This window comes from Lissotriton vulgaris, chromosome 4_1 (genome assembly GCF_964263255.1).
Source record: "Lissotriton vulgaris chromosome 4_1, aLisVul1.2, whole genome shotgun sequence".
Classification (NCBI taxonomy): domain Eukaryota; kingdom Metazoa; phylum Chordata; class Amphibia; order Caudata; family Salamandridae; genus Lissotriton; species Lissotriton vulgaris.
In genome coordinates, this window is record NC_141691.1 from 394,338,059 (window position 1) to 394,352,089 (window position 14,031).

Here is a 14,031-nt window from a genome sequence, read left to right on the forward strand (position 1 = left end):
GTGGTGCCACAGGGCTCCTGTTTAAGGCCAACCCTTTTTAACATCTATGTGGCACCCCTGGCAAGAGTGATGCGCAGGTATGGTTTCATCCCAGTATCATACGCGGATGATACGCAGCTCCTCTTCCCCTTTAAGACTCTCTCCGCTGATGTAAGAAACTCTTTTTCATCAGGCATGAAAGCAGTGGCAAACTGGATGTCCTCCAATTGCCTTCAGTGTAACGTCAGCAAAACTGAGGTAATGCTGTTTGGAGAAGCCAAAATGCTATGGACTCCAGATTGGTGGCCGCAAGACCTAGGAGCAGTTCCAGAAACCAAACAGGTCGTGAAGAATCTGGGGATTCGATTTGACCAAGATCTGTCACTTAAACAACATACTAACTATATTTCAGGAATATGTTTCCATACCATTAGCCTGTTACGCAAAGTTTTCCCTCTGCTACCTGACTCCGTTAGGAAAACTCTTGTTCAGGCATTGGTTTTAAGTCGGATTGACTATTGTAATGGCCTGTTGCTCTCTGCCAACGAAGGCGTGTTGGCCAAGCTTCAGGTCATTCAGAACACTGCAGCTCGCCTTGTTCTCAATGTCCCCCCGAGAACAGCATCCAAGCCCCTCCTGGAGCAGCTGCATTGGCTCTCAATCCGGCAGAGAACTAAATTTAAAATATGTTGTCTGATTCATAAATGTCTAAATGGACAAGGGCCCGCCTACCTTGAAAAGAAATGTGCTCCCTACATTCCAACTCGATCTCTCAGGTCCAGCAACAATCTTCTTTTAGTGATCCCTCGTGCCAAAAAAGCCAGACACGGGAGTAAAGCTCTATCTATCACAGGACCCACTCTATGGAACAAACTCCCTCTGTCTCTGAGACAATGTAAAGAACATCTCACATTCAGGAAACTCCTGAAAACTGTTTTGTTCAGAAATGAGATCTAGCTCCAACTCACTCATAACCTCCGTTACTACCGGCACCAAAAGCGCAGAGATACTTTAACAGGAGTCGATTCAAGCGCTATACAAACCAGCAAATAAATAAATAATCACCCTTGTCCATCACAACGATGTTTCCACCCTTATCAACCATTCGTATAATTAAATCATGTTTGTCAGTCAAAGTTTTCAAAGCTGTCCTTTCTTTCCTCGTCAGATTGTCCCTGCTGTTTTAGCAGCTTTATCTTTGTCAATCAGTTTGTCAATATCCAAATTAACTGCCTTGTGAAAGACATCATTCATATTACCCGGTGAAAGTTGTGAGGTCCATTTGGATTTATTTTTAAGTCCACTACCTGCACTAGGGCTCTGATTTATTTCCAAATCCTCAAGTAGTTTAGAAATAGTCACAGGGTCTTCCTCACTCTCTGTCAATGACAAAAGTAATATAGTATCATACATTTCTTGGATTGGATTGAATAAATTACTGAAATTTGGACTTTACATATTGGTTATCTATTGCTAATTAGTGCTCAGGGAGGAATTGATTCAAGAATTGTTATTGATACTATTTTATAATTATTTAAAAAATTAGTTTATGGAGACAAATATAGCAAACCGTTTTACGAAGTTTAGCACATGTTTGTGGATTGGCCTCAGGGGCGGATTGACAATGCGGGCATTCGGGAATGGGCAGAAGGGCCGGTGTCTCCGTGCCCTCTGTGGGCCGTTTTTTTTTTCTCCCCTTTTCCAGCCGCACAGTGAAGTTGCTTTCATTTCTCGGTCACAGAGGGCACGGAGACAGAGAGAGAGAAATGAATGTAACTTCACTAGGCGGCTGCAGTCATCCCCTGCTCTGCAAAGCAATCCCGCTGAGGGTGGCTGGGGAGCGGGTGATTGTTTGAAAAAAACGGCCTCCCTGGGGGCCAGGTGTTTCTCAGGCCTTTGAGCCATTTTCACCTCGGCCCCCCTGGGGCCCATGCAGCACATAAACAGTGTTAGTTTTAACACCTTGCCCACAGCCCTTCACATTCAGGGCATAGTGGGCGAGGAAGAATGGGTCTCGCTGTGGGGGCCAGGTGATCTTTGCAACTTGCACCATCTTCACCTCAGCCTCCCCTTGGCTACCATCAATGACCCAGCAGCTGTGTTTTGTGCTCCCCTGCCAGGACATTGCACTGAGGCCTGGAGGGCTGGGGAGGGCTGATTAATTTGCTAATTGCAGGGGCCTTACTGCTATTCATATGCTCCTGAGCTGAAGGTCTGGTGAGGGCTGCGTAGGTTAGTAATAGCAGGGGCTTCCTGCTTATTAGGTGCTCCTTCCCTGGAGGGCTCGAATAATTTTGTGACAGAAAGGGGCCTTGCTGTTTTTTTAGTTGCTTAGCATGGCGCCGTGTCCTGTGCAAGAACAGTATCCTCTCACTTTCATTCCTTGTCTGTGCCAAACAACTTAAGTATTTTGGGGGCCCTGGCCAAAACATAATTTTGGGCCCCTGTTCGGAACAGATTTGAATTTATAATCCAATTTCTGCTCTTTGGTGCCCTCTTTCAGCTGGTCACTGGACAGTGCACTACCATACTTGTCCCAATTCTTAATGTATTTACATCTAATATTCAAGGACATTGACGTATGTAACCAAATGGTGTTTCATGAAAGGGCACGCCCCTTAATTGTGGGCCACGCCCCTTAATTGTGGGCCATGCCCCTTGAATGTGGGCCACTTTTTTCGTCAGTGCCCGGGCCAACTTGTGATCCCAATCCGACCCTGATTGGCCTGTATAGGTTTCTGAAATGAGAATTATGTAATTTGTAACAACGTCACTGATGATCTACTTTGTAATATATGTGATGCTGTGGGGAGTGCATTGGAAGCAAAGTTATTGTTTCATGCATTCTTCGTCATTAACTTAAGGTTAGCCTCTAAAACACTGTTCAGTATAGTATGTAGTTTATTTCAGTGTATCGTGTTAAGCATGCACTATAACTGACGCCAAAATAATCGCATTATCTCCTAATAAACAAAAAAGCCTTCAAGATGAAATAGCATCCTATGTAAGTGGCGTACAATACAAAGTACGACAAAGTGGGTGTAGATCTTGGTTCAAAAACATGCGCGAGTTAAGTGGGGTGTCTTAGAGCCGAGATTGTCAAATACTTTTTCAGTAAAGAGCTAAATGTATTGATGTGAGTTCTACCGAGCGGCGGGGCGGTTGGGAGGTGCTTAATAGCTTAGTTTTAACCCAAAAATATATTTGCACAGAATGAAGCTATAGATAGCTGAATGAGAGTAAGAAGCAGGGCACGTCCTGGTGGTTAAAGTAGAAATATAATAGCGGCTCGATTGGCTTCGAGGTGATTATTGATCATTATTAGTAATTGTATAACTATGACAATAATAGTTGTCCTAATTCCAGTGCTACCTCATTGACCGTGTTCATTTTTCCCCAGGCTTGCCCTATCACACTCTGCCCATCCTCCCCTTTAGGTCACAACATGCCTCGTCCACCCACTGCAGGACAATGTATTATCACCCGCAGCGTGAAACAGTCAGGCTCGAACTAAGTATCAAAGCAGCAGCAGAAAAATATTGGGTTAAAAACAGAAGTTATGATGTGCTCGCGCCAGGCAGCTGATAATGTGTCTCTCCTCTGATCACACCACAACGGAAACCAATATGCGCTCTGCCCACGGCTGCTGCGCAGAGGAAACCCCGGCTCATGCGCGCGGTCTTAATATAAAAAAAAACGACTCCCCCTCCATCGCGCGCCTCTTACAAATGTCCTTGGTATGACAGTAAGTGTCACTTAGAAGAACTTTAAGCGTTATGTGGTTGTGTGCTGATACCCTTTTCCGTATAGTCTCATTTTAAAAGCAAACATCCTTAATGCTCACAGCATGCATGCACAGTAATTTAAAAAATAAGTCGGTATCTCAGGGGTCGGGTCAGGTAAATCTAGGTGAATATGTGGTCCCTAAACTATGTGATGGGCTTGTCCGTTTCTTTTTATTCACACCGAGTGGCATAGCTAGTTTGCCGTGGGCCCTGATGCGAGGTAGATAAAAGCCTCCACTGCTCATTGGCTGGGTGGGTAGTAAAATACAGCTGTAATTGGGGTCAGTGGAAGTGTGCAAGTAAACTTCCTTATGGGCTCCGTAGGAAAGAGAGCCACATTAGTTTACGCCTTGTTCTCACAGAGTTTTGTCTTTTTCTTTTTAAATTAAAATGTTTATTATTAATAAAATGAATATTACAATATTTTAATATTGCCTGAAGCGCAATTCATCACCTGCATGGCACTAGAGATGGGAGTAGTCTCAAAGGGTGGGCACAGTGATGTTTGCCTCAACACTATGAATGTGGTCAGTATCACTGTGCGCCTTTTTATGGTTTATTAGAAGCCCTGAGCTGACACAGCGCTGCCAGAAACCGCACTGTGTATGGCATGACGCGCTCACTGTGAGGAAGTGGGCTTTTGTGTCTTCTTTACAATCGAGGTTTTAAATCTCACTTCTTTTTTCTCCTACAGAGAGCGGGGGACACGATCGGCGGGGACTCTGAAAGGTACGTGGTCGTTTTTGTCTCTTTTACACGATCTATCTAAATTGTATGGAGTGTATTTGATGCTCCTGGAGCTACATATCTCTCACATCTTATCACATTAGAAATATTTAAGTTTAAAGGGACCAGCGAGAGCAGAAAACAAGCAATCACTAACAAAAGGAGTTCCAGAATCTTCCTTTGTCCAATGATGTCAGGACCGGACTGGGGAACCGAAAGCAGCCCTGGCATAAATGGTCAAACCATCCCCACCCTCTAGGTCTCCTCCCTCTCTTTGTCTTTATTTCCATCCATCCGTTCTCTCTCTTCTTCTCTTCCCTCTCTCCTATACCTCCCTGATCCATTCCTCTCTTGCTTCCCCTTCCACCCTTTCTCTCTCTTGAACCCTCTGCTGCCATAACCTCAGGAAGCGGGGCAAGTGGCAGAGGCATCAGGAGTGGCTCTCAAAATTGGCCTCCAAGGGCTTTAATACTAGGGGAATTGACTGGTGCACTAAAAGGCCTCCAGCCCTGAATGATTTCTGCTGGCTTTGAGACATATTGTGAAATCCTTCATTGGCTAGCTCCTTGAAGACTCTGTGGGCCCGATTCACAGAACTAACTTAAGACAAAATCCTAATTTACTACCATTTTGGTATTCACAGAAGGCACTTACTCATTTTGGTATTCACAGAAGGCACTTACTCATTTCGGTATTCACAGAAGTTAGGAGTCCTAACTTTTGGACTCCTAAATGCCTTCTGTGAATACCGAAAGTCTTATAGTTAGGATTTTTCTCAATTTAGTAGTAGTAAAGTTAGGACTCCTAACTTTAGGACTTCTAAATGCATTCTGGGAATACTGAAAGTCTTAAAATTAGGATTTTTCTCAATTTAGTAGTAGTAAAGTTAGGACTCCTAACTTTCGGACTCCTAAATGCCTTCTGTGGATACCGAAAGTCTTAAAATTAGGATTTTTCTCAACTTTACTAATACTAAACTTCGAAAAATCCTAATTTTAAGACTTTCGGTATTCACAGAAGGCATTTAGGTGTCCTAAAGTTAGGAGTCCTAACTTTACTACTACTAAATTGAGAAAAATCCTAACTTTAGGACTTTCGGTATTCACAGAAGGCATTTAGGAGCCCTAAAGTTAGGACTCCTAGCTTCTGTGAATACCGAAATGAGTAAGTGTCTTCTATGAATACCAAAATGAGTAAGTGCCTTGTGTGAATACGAAAATGGTAGTAAGTTTAGGATTTTGTCTTAAGTTAGTTCTGTGAATCGGGCCCACAGCCACCAGTGCCTAATTTGTAAAAAAAATATGTGTTGGGGTCCTTGTCAGGAGGACGCTGCCAGCGCTGGCAATATCAGTACCATCACAAGGACTAGCCCTCGCACTCCTTCAAGTGTGACAAGTCATACTATTCCATTCCCCAAAGAAATAACAACTGCTTGGGAGGCAGGTAAAATTAGCCACTTTATCAGTCAAAGAGCGCCACCATGTGGCAGACTATAATACGTGCCGGTATTGATAATTAAGTGCCGGTGCAGAGCACCGGCAACCATTGGCTCAAAATAGGCAGTGTATGCCACAACCCAGCAATTTATTGAACGGAATAGCATGACACCTGTTGTTGAACCACCATCGCCTATTTTCTGAAAATAACTCCTTTTGTCTTCATTTTTCAAACACATTGGCCTCACAGAACAACAGCAGAGTGCAGACCCAGAGCTGGAATTTGTCATTTTGTTTCTATTAGTAGCAATTTATTATGACTTCCATCAAGACATCTTGTTCTTATTTTCAGATGTCCAGTTCGAAATGTCACATTTTGTGGTAGTCATCTACGGTTAAAGTCTCTGCAGTGATACCACTACTGCAACCTATTTGTGCTGTTTAAATACCACATGACCAGTTATAAACGGTTCCTAGTAGATTCTCTTGCATACAAAGCTATTTAGGGCCAGATGTATCAAGGCTTTTGCGACTCGCAAAAGCCGAAATTCGCAGAATTTCGGCCTTTGCGACTCGCAAACGGCCTTTTAGCATGATTTGCTATGTATCAAAAAATCGCAATTTAAGGAATCACAAAAAATTGCGATTCCTTATTTTGCCATAGCATTTAAGGAATCGCAATTTTTGCGATTCCTTAAATGATATGTATGTAACTTTTAGAAATTGTGAATTTGTGTTAAGAAATTGCAAATTACCACCAACTTGTAGTTGGTGGTAATTTGCGATTTCTTGTAAAAATGCCCTATTTGGCATTTGTGAGGGTGGCATGTGACACACATACATGCCTATAGGGCATGTATGTGTGCCACATGCACACACATGAAAATTTCAGGGGTGCAGCAGGGTGTCTTTGAGACACCCCTGCACCCTTGAAATAATTCTCAAATTGCGATTAGCAAATTGCGAATTTGCAATTTGAGAATTATTGCACTATCATTCCTATGGGCCTCCTGGCCCATAGGAATGCATTGGAAATTATTCTTTATTTGCGAATTCGCAAAATGCGAATTCGCAAATAAAGGATATTAAGGAATCGCTAAAAAATTGCGATTTTGTACATACATTCCATTTTGCAAATTCTAAATAGCGATTCGCCAAAAATCGCTATTTAGAATTCGCAAATCGGAATCTTGATACATCTGCCCCTTAATCCACTAACATGTTATGGAGAAATACCCTATTTAACTCCAGTTGGGTGTTGGAGCTGGTAATTGTCTCCTGAGGGTATCTATTGATTTCTACTGGTATATTTATTTAACCTGTAGAATTTCCCCTGTCTTTTTTCCTGCTCGGTATATACATGAATGTGCAGTGGTTCGAAATTAAGTTCACCGCTACTGTGTCCAGTAGAAGGCAAGTTTAACTGTCACCAGGAAGTTTGCTGTTGGACCGTTTAACTTTCCGTGGAATGCCCAGCAGTTGAAGAGAAATACGAAATAACAAGACCATCAATTAGCAACTCGCGATGGTAAATTCGGTGTAAGCCCCCCCAGTATACTAAGGCCCCTTAATAGGGTGCTGCATGATACATGTTTATTTATTTATGTTAACGTTTTAGACACCATTGCTTGTAAAACACTTCTGAGAGCTTCGAACGTCAGCATGAGTAATCTGGAATAGACTTTCGGGGATAGTGTAACAGTCATTATTAATTTACAGTTACACATATTTCTGCTACTGACATTTTGTGCTCAGTGTAAGTCCTTCTGGTGGGATATAATTCTAATTTTGTAAATCTCCCCAAAAATCCTGTGGTTTCTTTTTGAAAGTGTTAAATAAACAATAAATAAATAGAAGCAGGACATCCTGAATTGAGGTGTGGTCCCCTCTCAGTGTTCCTCCATCACCATCCTTAAATAGTCTACCCTTATCCAAAGGCTAGTCTGAACCACTCAGTTTTCAGGTGTTTCCACAAGCACTGGTGGCTGGGTTCTGCTATTAGTGTCTTACATTTACAGTCTTACATTTTATCTGTCACTTTATTTCTGAACATGACAGTGCTAACTTACAAATTACTGTTCGGGATGAAATTGATAGGGTTGGTAAATGTAATTTCCCCAAGTATAATTTCAACTTCTACAATAAATATTTTTTCCACTTGCTCTTTAACCTTTTCGCTTGCAGGCCTTATCCCCACCGTGCTAAGCCTTTTTTTGGCTATTTGGGGTAGTTCGCTCTTAGGCCCCTGTAACTTTTTGTTCACATAAGGTATCCACGCCAAATGTACGTCCTTTTCTTCCAACATCATGGTGATTTTAAACGTATCCAGGGATTGTGGATTCCCCTGGAGGGAACCTGGAAATTAGCCAAAATACAGTGACATTTCTTTTTTTGTGGAAACATTGAGAAAAAGTGCTGCTTTTTTCTCTACAAATGGTATCCACAAAGGGTTTGTGGTACTGTAATCACCATCACCCAGCTTTCAGGGACAGGCAGAGTTTTGTCAGAAAACCAAAATTTTTTACACAGTTTTAGCATTTTACTTAGATATAGCCTATTTTTGCTACTTTTTGTGCTTTCAACCTCCTTTCAGTTAGTGGTATAAATCGGTGTGAAAGCAATAATGGATCCCGGAAAGCAGAACAGTTCTGAAAAGTAGACAATATTCTGAATTCTATGGCAGGACCGGAGGCTTCTGATTATGCTTTCTCATTTCTTTACTGCAACAACCGCAGCCAATGAAAATGAAAGTACACATGTAAAAAATAACATTTCTCATGAGGCTTTGAACCACGCCTCTCTTACAACAACCAATCACAAAGGTATCATGTCTATAAATCCTGGAGACACTAGTCCGGCCTCCTCTTTCTTTGCTGCTCCGCAGCCCAGATAAGTGCTCTTTCCTTTCATGTTTGCTCTATTACTTGTGCTTTATGCCTGTACATTGGTTGGTGCCATTGACTATTGTTTCCTATTATTCATGTATGTTGCATAGTTTGATTGATCGCTTTACGCTTTCTTGGCACTGTTTATTCATACATTGTCCGCTTTGCTCTTAGGTTGGGGCCGGAGCTTCGCTCCGTTCGCCGCTTCCCCGTGGTGGCGCGTGTTGCGCACCTAGGCCCGTCCGATCCTTTCCCCCGACTTCCAGTCGTCGCTGCCCGCGGCGCAAGCTTCGGCTAGCCGCACTAGTGAGGGGTTAGCCCCCCCCTCGGGGACGAGCGTACGTAGGTGCCGTTGAGGCCTTACGCACGTCTCGGGGAACCCGCACACGCCGTGTTGGCACGCGCAGTTCTCGAAGGTGCCAGAACGACGCTCTGCCCCCGGCTGAAGTGGGGATCGACGCAGCTTGGGCCAGGAGCCGTGGGCGATTTCTGTGCTTTTGGGCAGCTTATATTGGTTCAGGCGACACCATTTTTCCTCCATTAGTCCTAGAGTGGGACTTGGCCTTGCTCTTGTCTTTTCCTGGTATTTCCGGCTCCTGCGCCTGGCACCCCCCACCCTCGACGCCCTTGCTCGGGCTGGTCTTTGCTTCCTGCTGGGGATTAGAGTTGGAATTTCGGATTCCTGATTGCGATGGCAGACGCTGAGTACTGCGAAGAGGAGGATGCTGCGTATGGTTATCAGGGACAGCAGGAATTCTATGAAGGGGACTCCATGGAGGAGATCATAGACAAAAAACTCGATGCCAAATTGGATAAAGCCCTTTCCTCGTCCCTCTCCCCTCTGGCCAAGAAGTTGGACCTGCTGGTCCCGGGTAAGCCGATGCCCGCTCCGGGCAAAGATCCCCTTCACCCCCCTCCCCCGAAGAAGGCGGCTCTTGACCTTTCCTGGCTGCATGCCCAGTCTTACGACAAACTTTATAAGTCCCAGGAGTCTCGATCCCAAGACAAGCCTGTTACCCCTCCCCCCACTTCCCCCCTGGTTATCACCATGACGGATACTGGCACCGATACCGATTCCTCGGATGCCGCTCCGCGCAAACACACTAAAAAGCGTAAACACACTTCACCGGTCATTCCCACTCCCTTTTTATTTGATCCGACGGACATTGTCCACCCCAGATCATCCGACTGGGTTCCCCCTCCGGCGGTGGCGACCTATCTGGAAAATCATCTCCGCAAGGGATTCGACAAGGAGGTTTGTGCCCGCCTGAAATCTGAATGCCCGTGCCCTGATTTGCCCCACAAAGTGGCTCTCACACCGGACATAGATCCTTCCATGACCACTTTTCTTAAAAAGTATAAAAAGGACCCGAAGAAAGGGATTGATCGCACGCTCAGAGCGTGCCAAGATAAGGTCCTCGACCTTTCGGGCCTGTTGGCCAAGATCCTGGAATTGGCCCTGCAGGCGCAAGAGACTGAGGCTTTGGCGGGTTGGGCTCAGAGGGCCATTTGTATGCTGGGCAACGCGAATTGCGCCCTTGCCTCGGAACGGCGGAAGTCCGTCCTTCTCCGGATCGCCCCCCAACTGGTGGAATTGGCTTCCTCAGAGCCGGGTCCTTTGGCGGAAGGACAGTTGTTTGGGGACAATTTCGTTAAAGATATTGCAAAATTTGTGAACACTTTTGCTTCTTTGGACAAGTCTCAGGCATCGCTGAAACGTGTTCTGCAGGTCTCTGGTAGGGCCGGGCGTGGCAGAGGACGCTCGACCGGCCGCTACTCAAATCCCAGTCCTCAAAGAGGCTACGCCCCTAGACGGGGTAGAGGGTACACGCAAGAACCGGATCAAGCCGGATTTTACCCGTCCCGATCACGCGGCTTCAGGGGCCGCTATAACAAAGGAATCAATCGAGGCTACAAGAACTTCGATAACCAATCTTCCGGTAAGTCTCTCTCTTCCTTTACGTCCGTAAGGGGGAAGATTGCCCTATTTTGTCAAGAATTGGGCAGCTCTCACTTCAGATGTGTGGGTCCTTCGGACCGTCCAGGGTTACGAGATAGAGATGGTGTCTTGCCCCATTCAGCCCTTCCCCCCCCGTCCTCTCTTTTTTTCCCACCTCGAACAGAGTTTTATAGACTCAGAACTAGACAAGCTTTTGGCAAAACAGGCCATTGCTGCAGGACCCTTCCTGCCGGGAGGCTTCTGCAGCAACGTCTTTCTTGTTCAAAAGAAAGGAGGCGGTCAGCGCCTCGTGTTAAACTTGAGGGATTTCAACCCCTTTGTCACGTATCGACACTTCAAGATGGAGGGCATCCATCTTTTGCGAGACCTTCTCTTGGAGAACGACTGGATGGTCAGACTGGACCTGAAAGATGCCTACTTGACGGTCCTAGTCTGCCCATCACATCAAAAGTTTTTGCAGTTCCCCTGGAAAGGGCGTTGGTTTTGTTACGAGGTACTTCCTTTCGGGCTGTCCTCGGCCCCTTGGGTGTTCACCAAACTACTCAAGCCGGTGGTCTCCCGCCTCCGGGAGATGGGAGTTCGGTTGATTGTCTATCTAGACGATATGCTGATCCTGGCACAGGACCGGTCCCTCCTTCTCACGCATTTGGAGTGGACGACGTCCTTATTGCAGAATCTGGGATTCGTGATCAACACCAAGAAACCGGTGCTGATACCGGATCGGCAGATGGAATTCCTAGGCTTCCTGATAGACTCGGTCTTGGCCCAGCTTCTCCTTCCTCTGCCGAAGATCAGGTCGATCAAGAGAGAAATCACAGCTACCCTGGCCAAAGAGAAGATTTCTTTGAGGGTTCTGGCACGGATTGTGGGCCTTCTGGCCTCGTCGATTCAGGCCATTTTTCCCGGACCTTTGCATTACAGAGCCCTGCAGAGGCTCAAGATCTTCTACCTACAGAGAAACTTTCACTACGATCATTTGATCCCTCTCTCCTCCGAGTCCAGGGAGGAGCTTCAATGGTGGTTGGACCACATGTCAGCCTGGAACGGCCGAGCTATATTCGGCACAGCCCCGGATGTGGTGGTGGAATCCGATGCCAGCCAGTGGGGCTGGGGCGCTCGCTGCGGCGAGTTTGCCACAGGAGGACGTTGGTCTGCAGACGAACTTTCACTTCACATCAATTGTCTAGAGCTTCTAGCAGGGTCCTTTGCCATCAGATCTATCTCGCCGCTGAAGAGCAATTGTTTTATCCTCCTTCGGATGGACAATGTCTCCGCGGTGCGATACATCAATCGATTGGGCGGGACGAAGTCCCGGATGCTGGTGCACATTGCGAAGGAATTCTGGCACTTCTGCCTGGATCGCAAGATCTCCGTGGTGGCGGAATACCTTCCCGGGAAACTCAATCAAGTAGCGGATTGGCATTCCCGATTTCTCCGGGACTCCAGCGATTGGAGAGTCCATCCATCGCTGTTTTCCCGGATCATGTCAGTACGAGGCCCATGTCAGATAGACCTGTTTGCCTCGCGCCTCAATGCCCACCTTCCTCTGTTTTACAGTTGGAGACCGGACCCGATGGCACTGGGGACGGATGCGTTCCTTCATCATTGGGGACAACAGAGGAATTATGCGTTTCCACCGTTTGCACTGATCCCGAGAGTAGCGGCATTGCTGCGCCGACAGGAGGCGACGGTGGTGCTAGTAACGCCTTATTGGTCGACTCAGTCGTGGTTTCCCACACTGTTGGAATTGTCAATAGACCTCCCCTTCCGGCTCCCAGTCTTCCCAACGCTTCTGCAGGATCCAGTGGGAACGTGCCATCCCCTGGTCCTGCAGAACCAGCTGTCATTGATGGTATGGACGCTCTCCGGAGACATGAACGCCTTGCAGGCCTTTCACAATAGGCTTCAGGCTTTATACAGCAAGCGTGGGCTCCTTCCACCCGAAAACGGTACTCTGCTTCGTGGAAGAAGTGGGTGGGTTGGTGCCTTTCAAGACAGGTGGATCCCGTGGGATCAAATATAACAGAGGTACTGAACTTTTTTTCAGAGTGTGCGACTTCTGGCCTGGCTTACAGGTCGGTTAACAACTTCAGGTCTGCTATTTCTGCTGGTCACGACCACATAGATGGTAAACCTGTGGGGATGCATCCCTTGGTGTGTAAGTTACGTAAAGGCGTGAGTGTGGCTAACCGTCCTCGGCCCAGGTATTCCACCATGTGGGATGTTAATAAGGTTCTGAATTTGTTGGAATCCTGGCCCGATAATGGTGATTTGTCTCTGAAACAGCTTTCTGCCAAGCTTACTATGCTATTGTGCCTTATTTCATGTCGGAGGGTTTCAGATGTCAGAGCTTTGGATTTGGCTGGGAGGATGTTTTCACCCCAAGGTGTATCTTTTGTCATTACTAGACGTACTAAGACCATGTCCCGTTCAGTTGATTATCCTACCTTTGCTCATAACGGCAGGCTGTGTGTTCTTCAATGTCTTAAATGTTATGAGGAGCGTACTAGTGTACATAGGGCGGATCCTCTGGGGCAGTTATTGATATCTATGCAAAAACCGTTCAAGCCAGTCGCTGCTGCTACTTTAGCCAGATGGGTCAGGTGGATCATGTCGGAAGCCGGTATTGATATTTCTGCTTATGGGGCACACTCTGCGAGGGGTGCGATGGCTTCTAAGGCTTACTTATTGGGTTCCCGCTTGGAGGAAATTCTGAAGGCAGCTGACTGGTCCTCAGATTCAATGTTTAAGGTGTTTTATTACAAACCGATTCCTCATGTTTCTGATGCTGTGATTGACGAGCTTTAATGTGAGCTTTGAACCAGCATAATCAGAAGCCTCCGGTCCTGCCATAGAATAAAAACATTTCTAGCTATCGCGACAAGAATTTTAGATTCTATTAAGGACACGGAGGCGAGGATTATCCCACCCGTTGGGACTGTTATACAACTGTTGTTGTTTACGTGGTTTTACCTAACTGTTTTGCCCACCCTTACAACGATCTAGGTTGTGGTGGAAACTTTTCTCAAACTTCCTTTTTATGTTCTAGGAAACGACTCCAACAAGAGTTGAAGACCGCCGGTGCTTTTGGCTGCCGCTCCTTCCTGATGGGGGTTTTCCTTTTCTGTTCAAGATTTCTCCGTTGGGACTTCTGCTGGATCTGTTTTCCGTTGCAGTATTAAACTTTTCAGTGTGATGAGACTGTTACTGACTTTCGCGCAAAGAAAGAGGAGGCCGGACTAGTGTCTCCAGGATTTATA

At 46.0% G+C, this 14,031-nt stretch overlaps 1 protein-coding gene across 1 annotated transcript in view; it reads left to right on the plus strand.

Annotated features, from left to right (window-relative positions):
* Positions 1–14,031, plus strand: part of LOC147718790 (connector enhancer of kinase suppressor of ras 2-like) — a 1,944,591-nt gene that overhangs the window by 1,422,167 nt on the left and 508,393 nt on the right. The window contains exon 15 of the mRNA XM_086967239.1: positions 4,459–4,493. Coding sequence (XP_086823365.1) covers positions 4,459–4,493 — 35 coding nt within the window. The remainder of the gene's footprint in view (positions 1–4,458; positions 4,494–14,031) is intronic.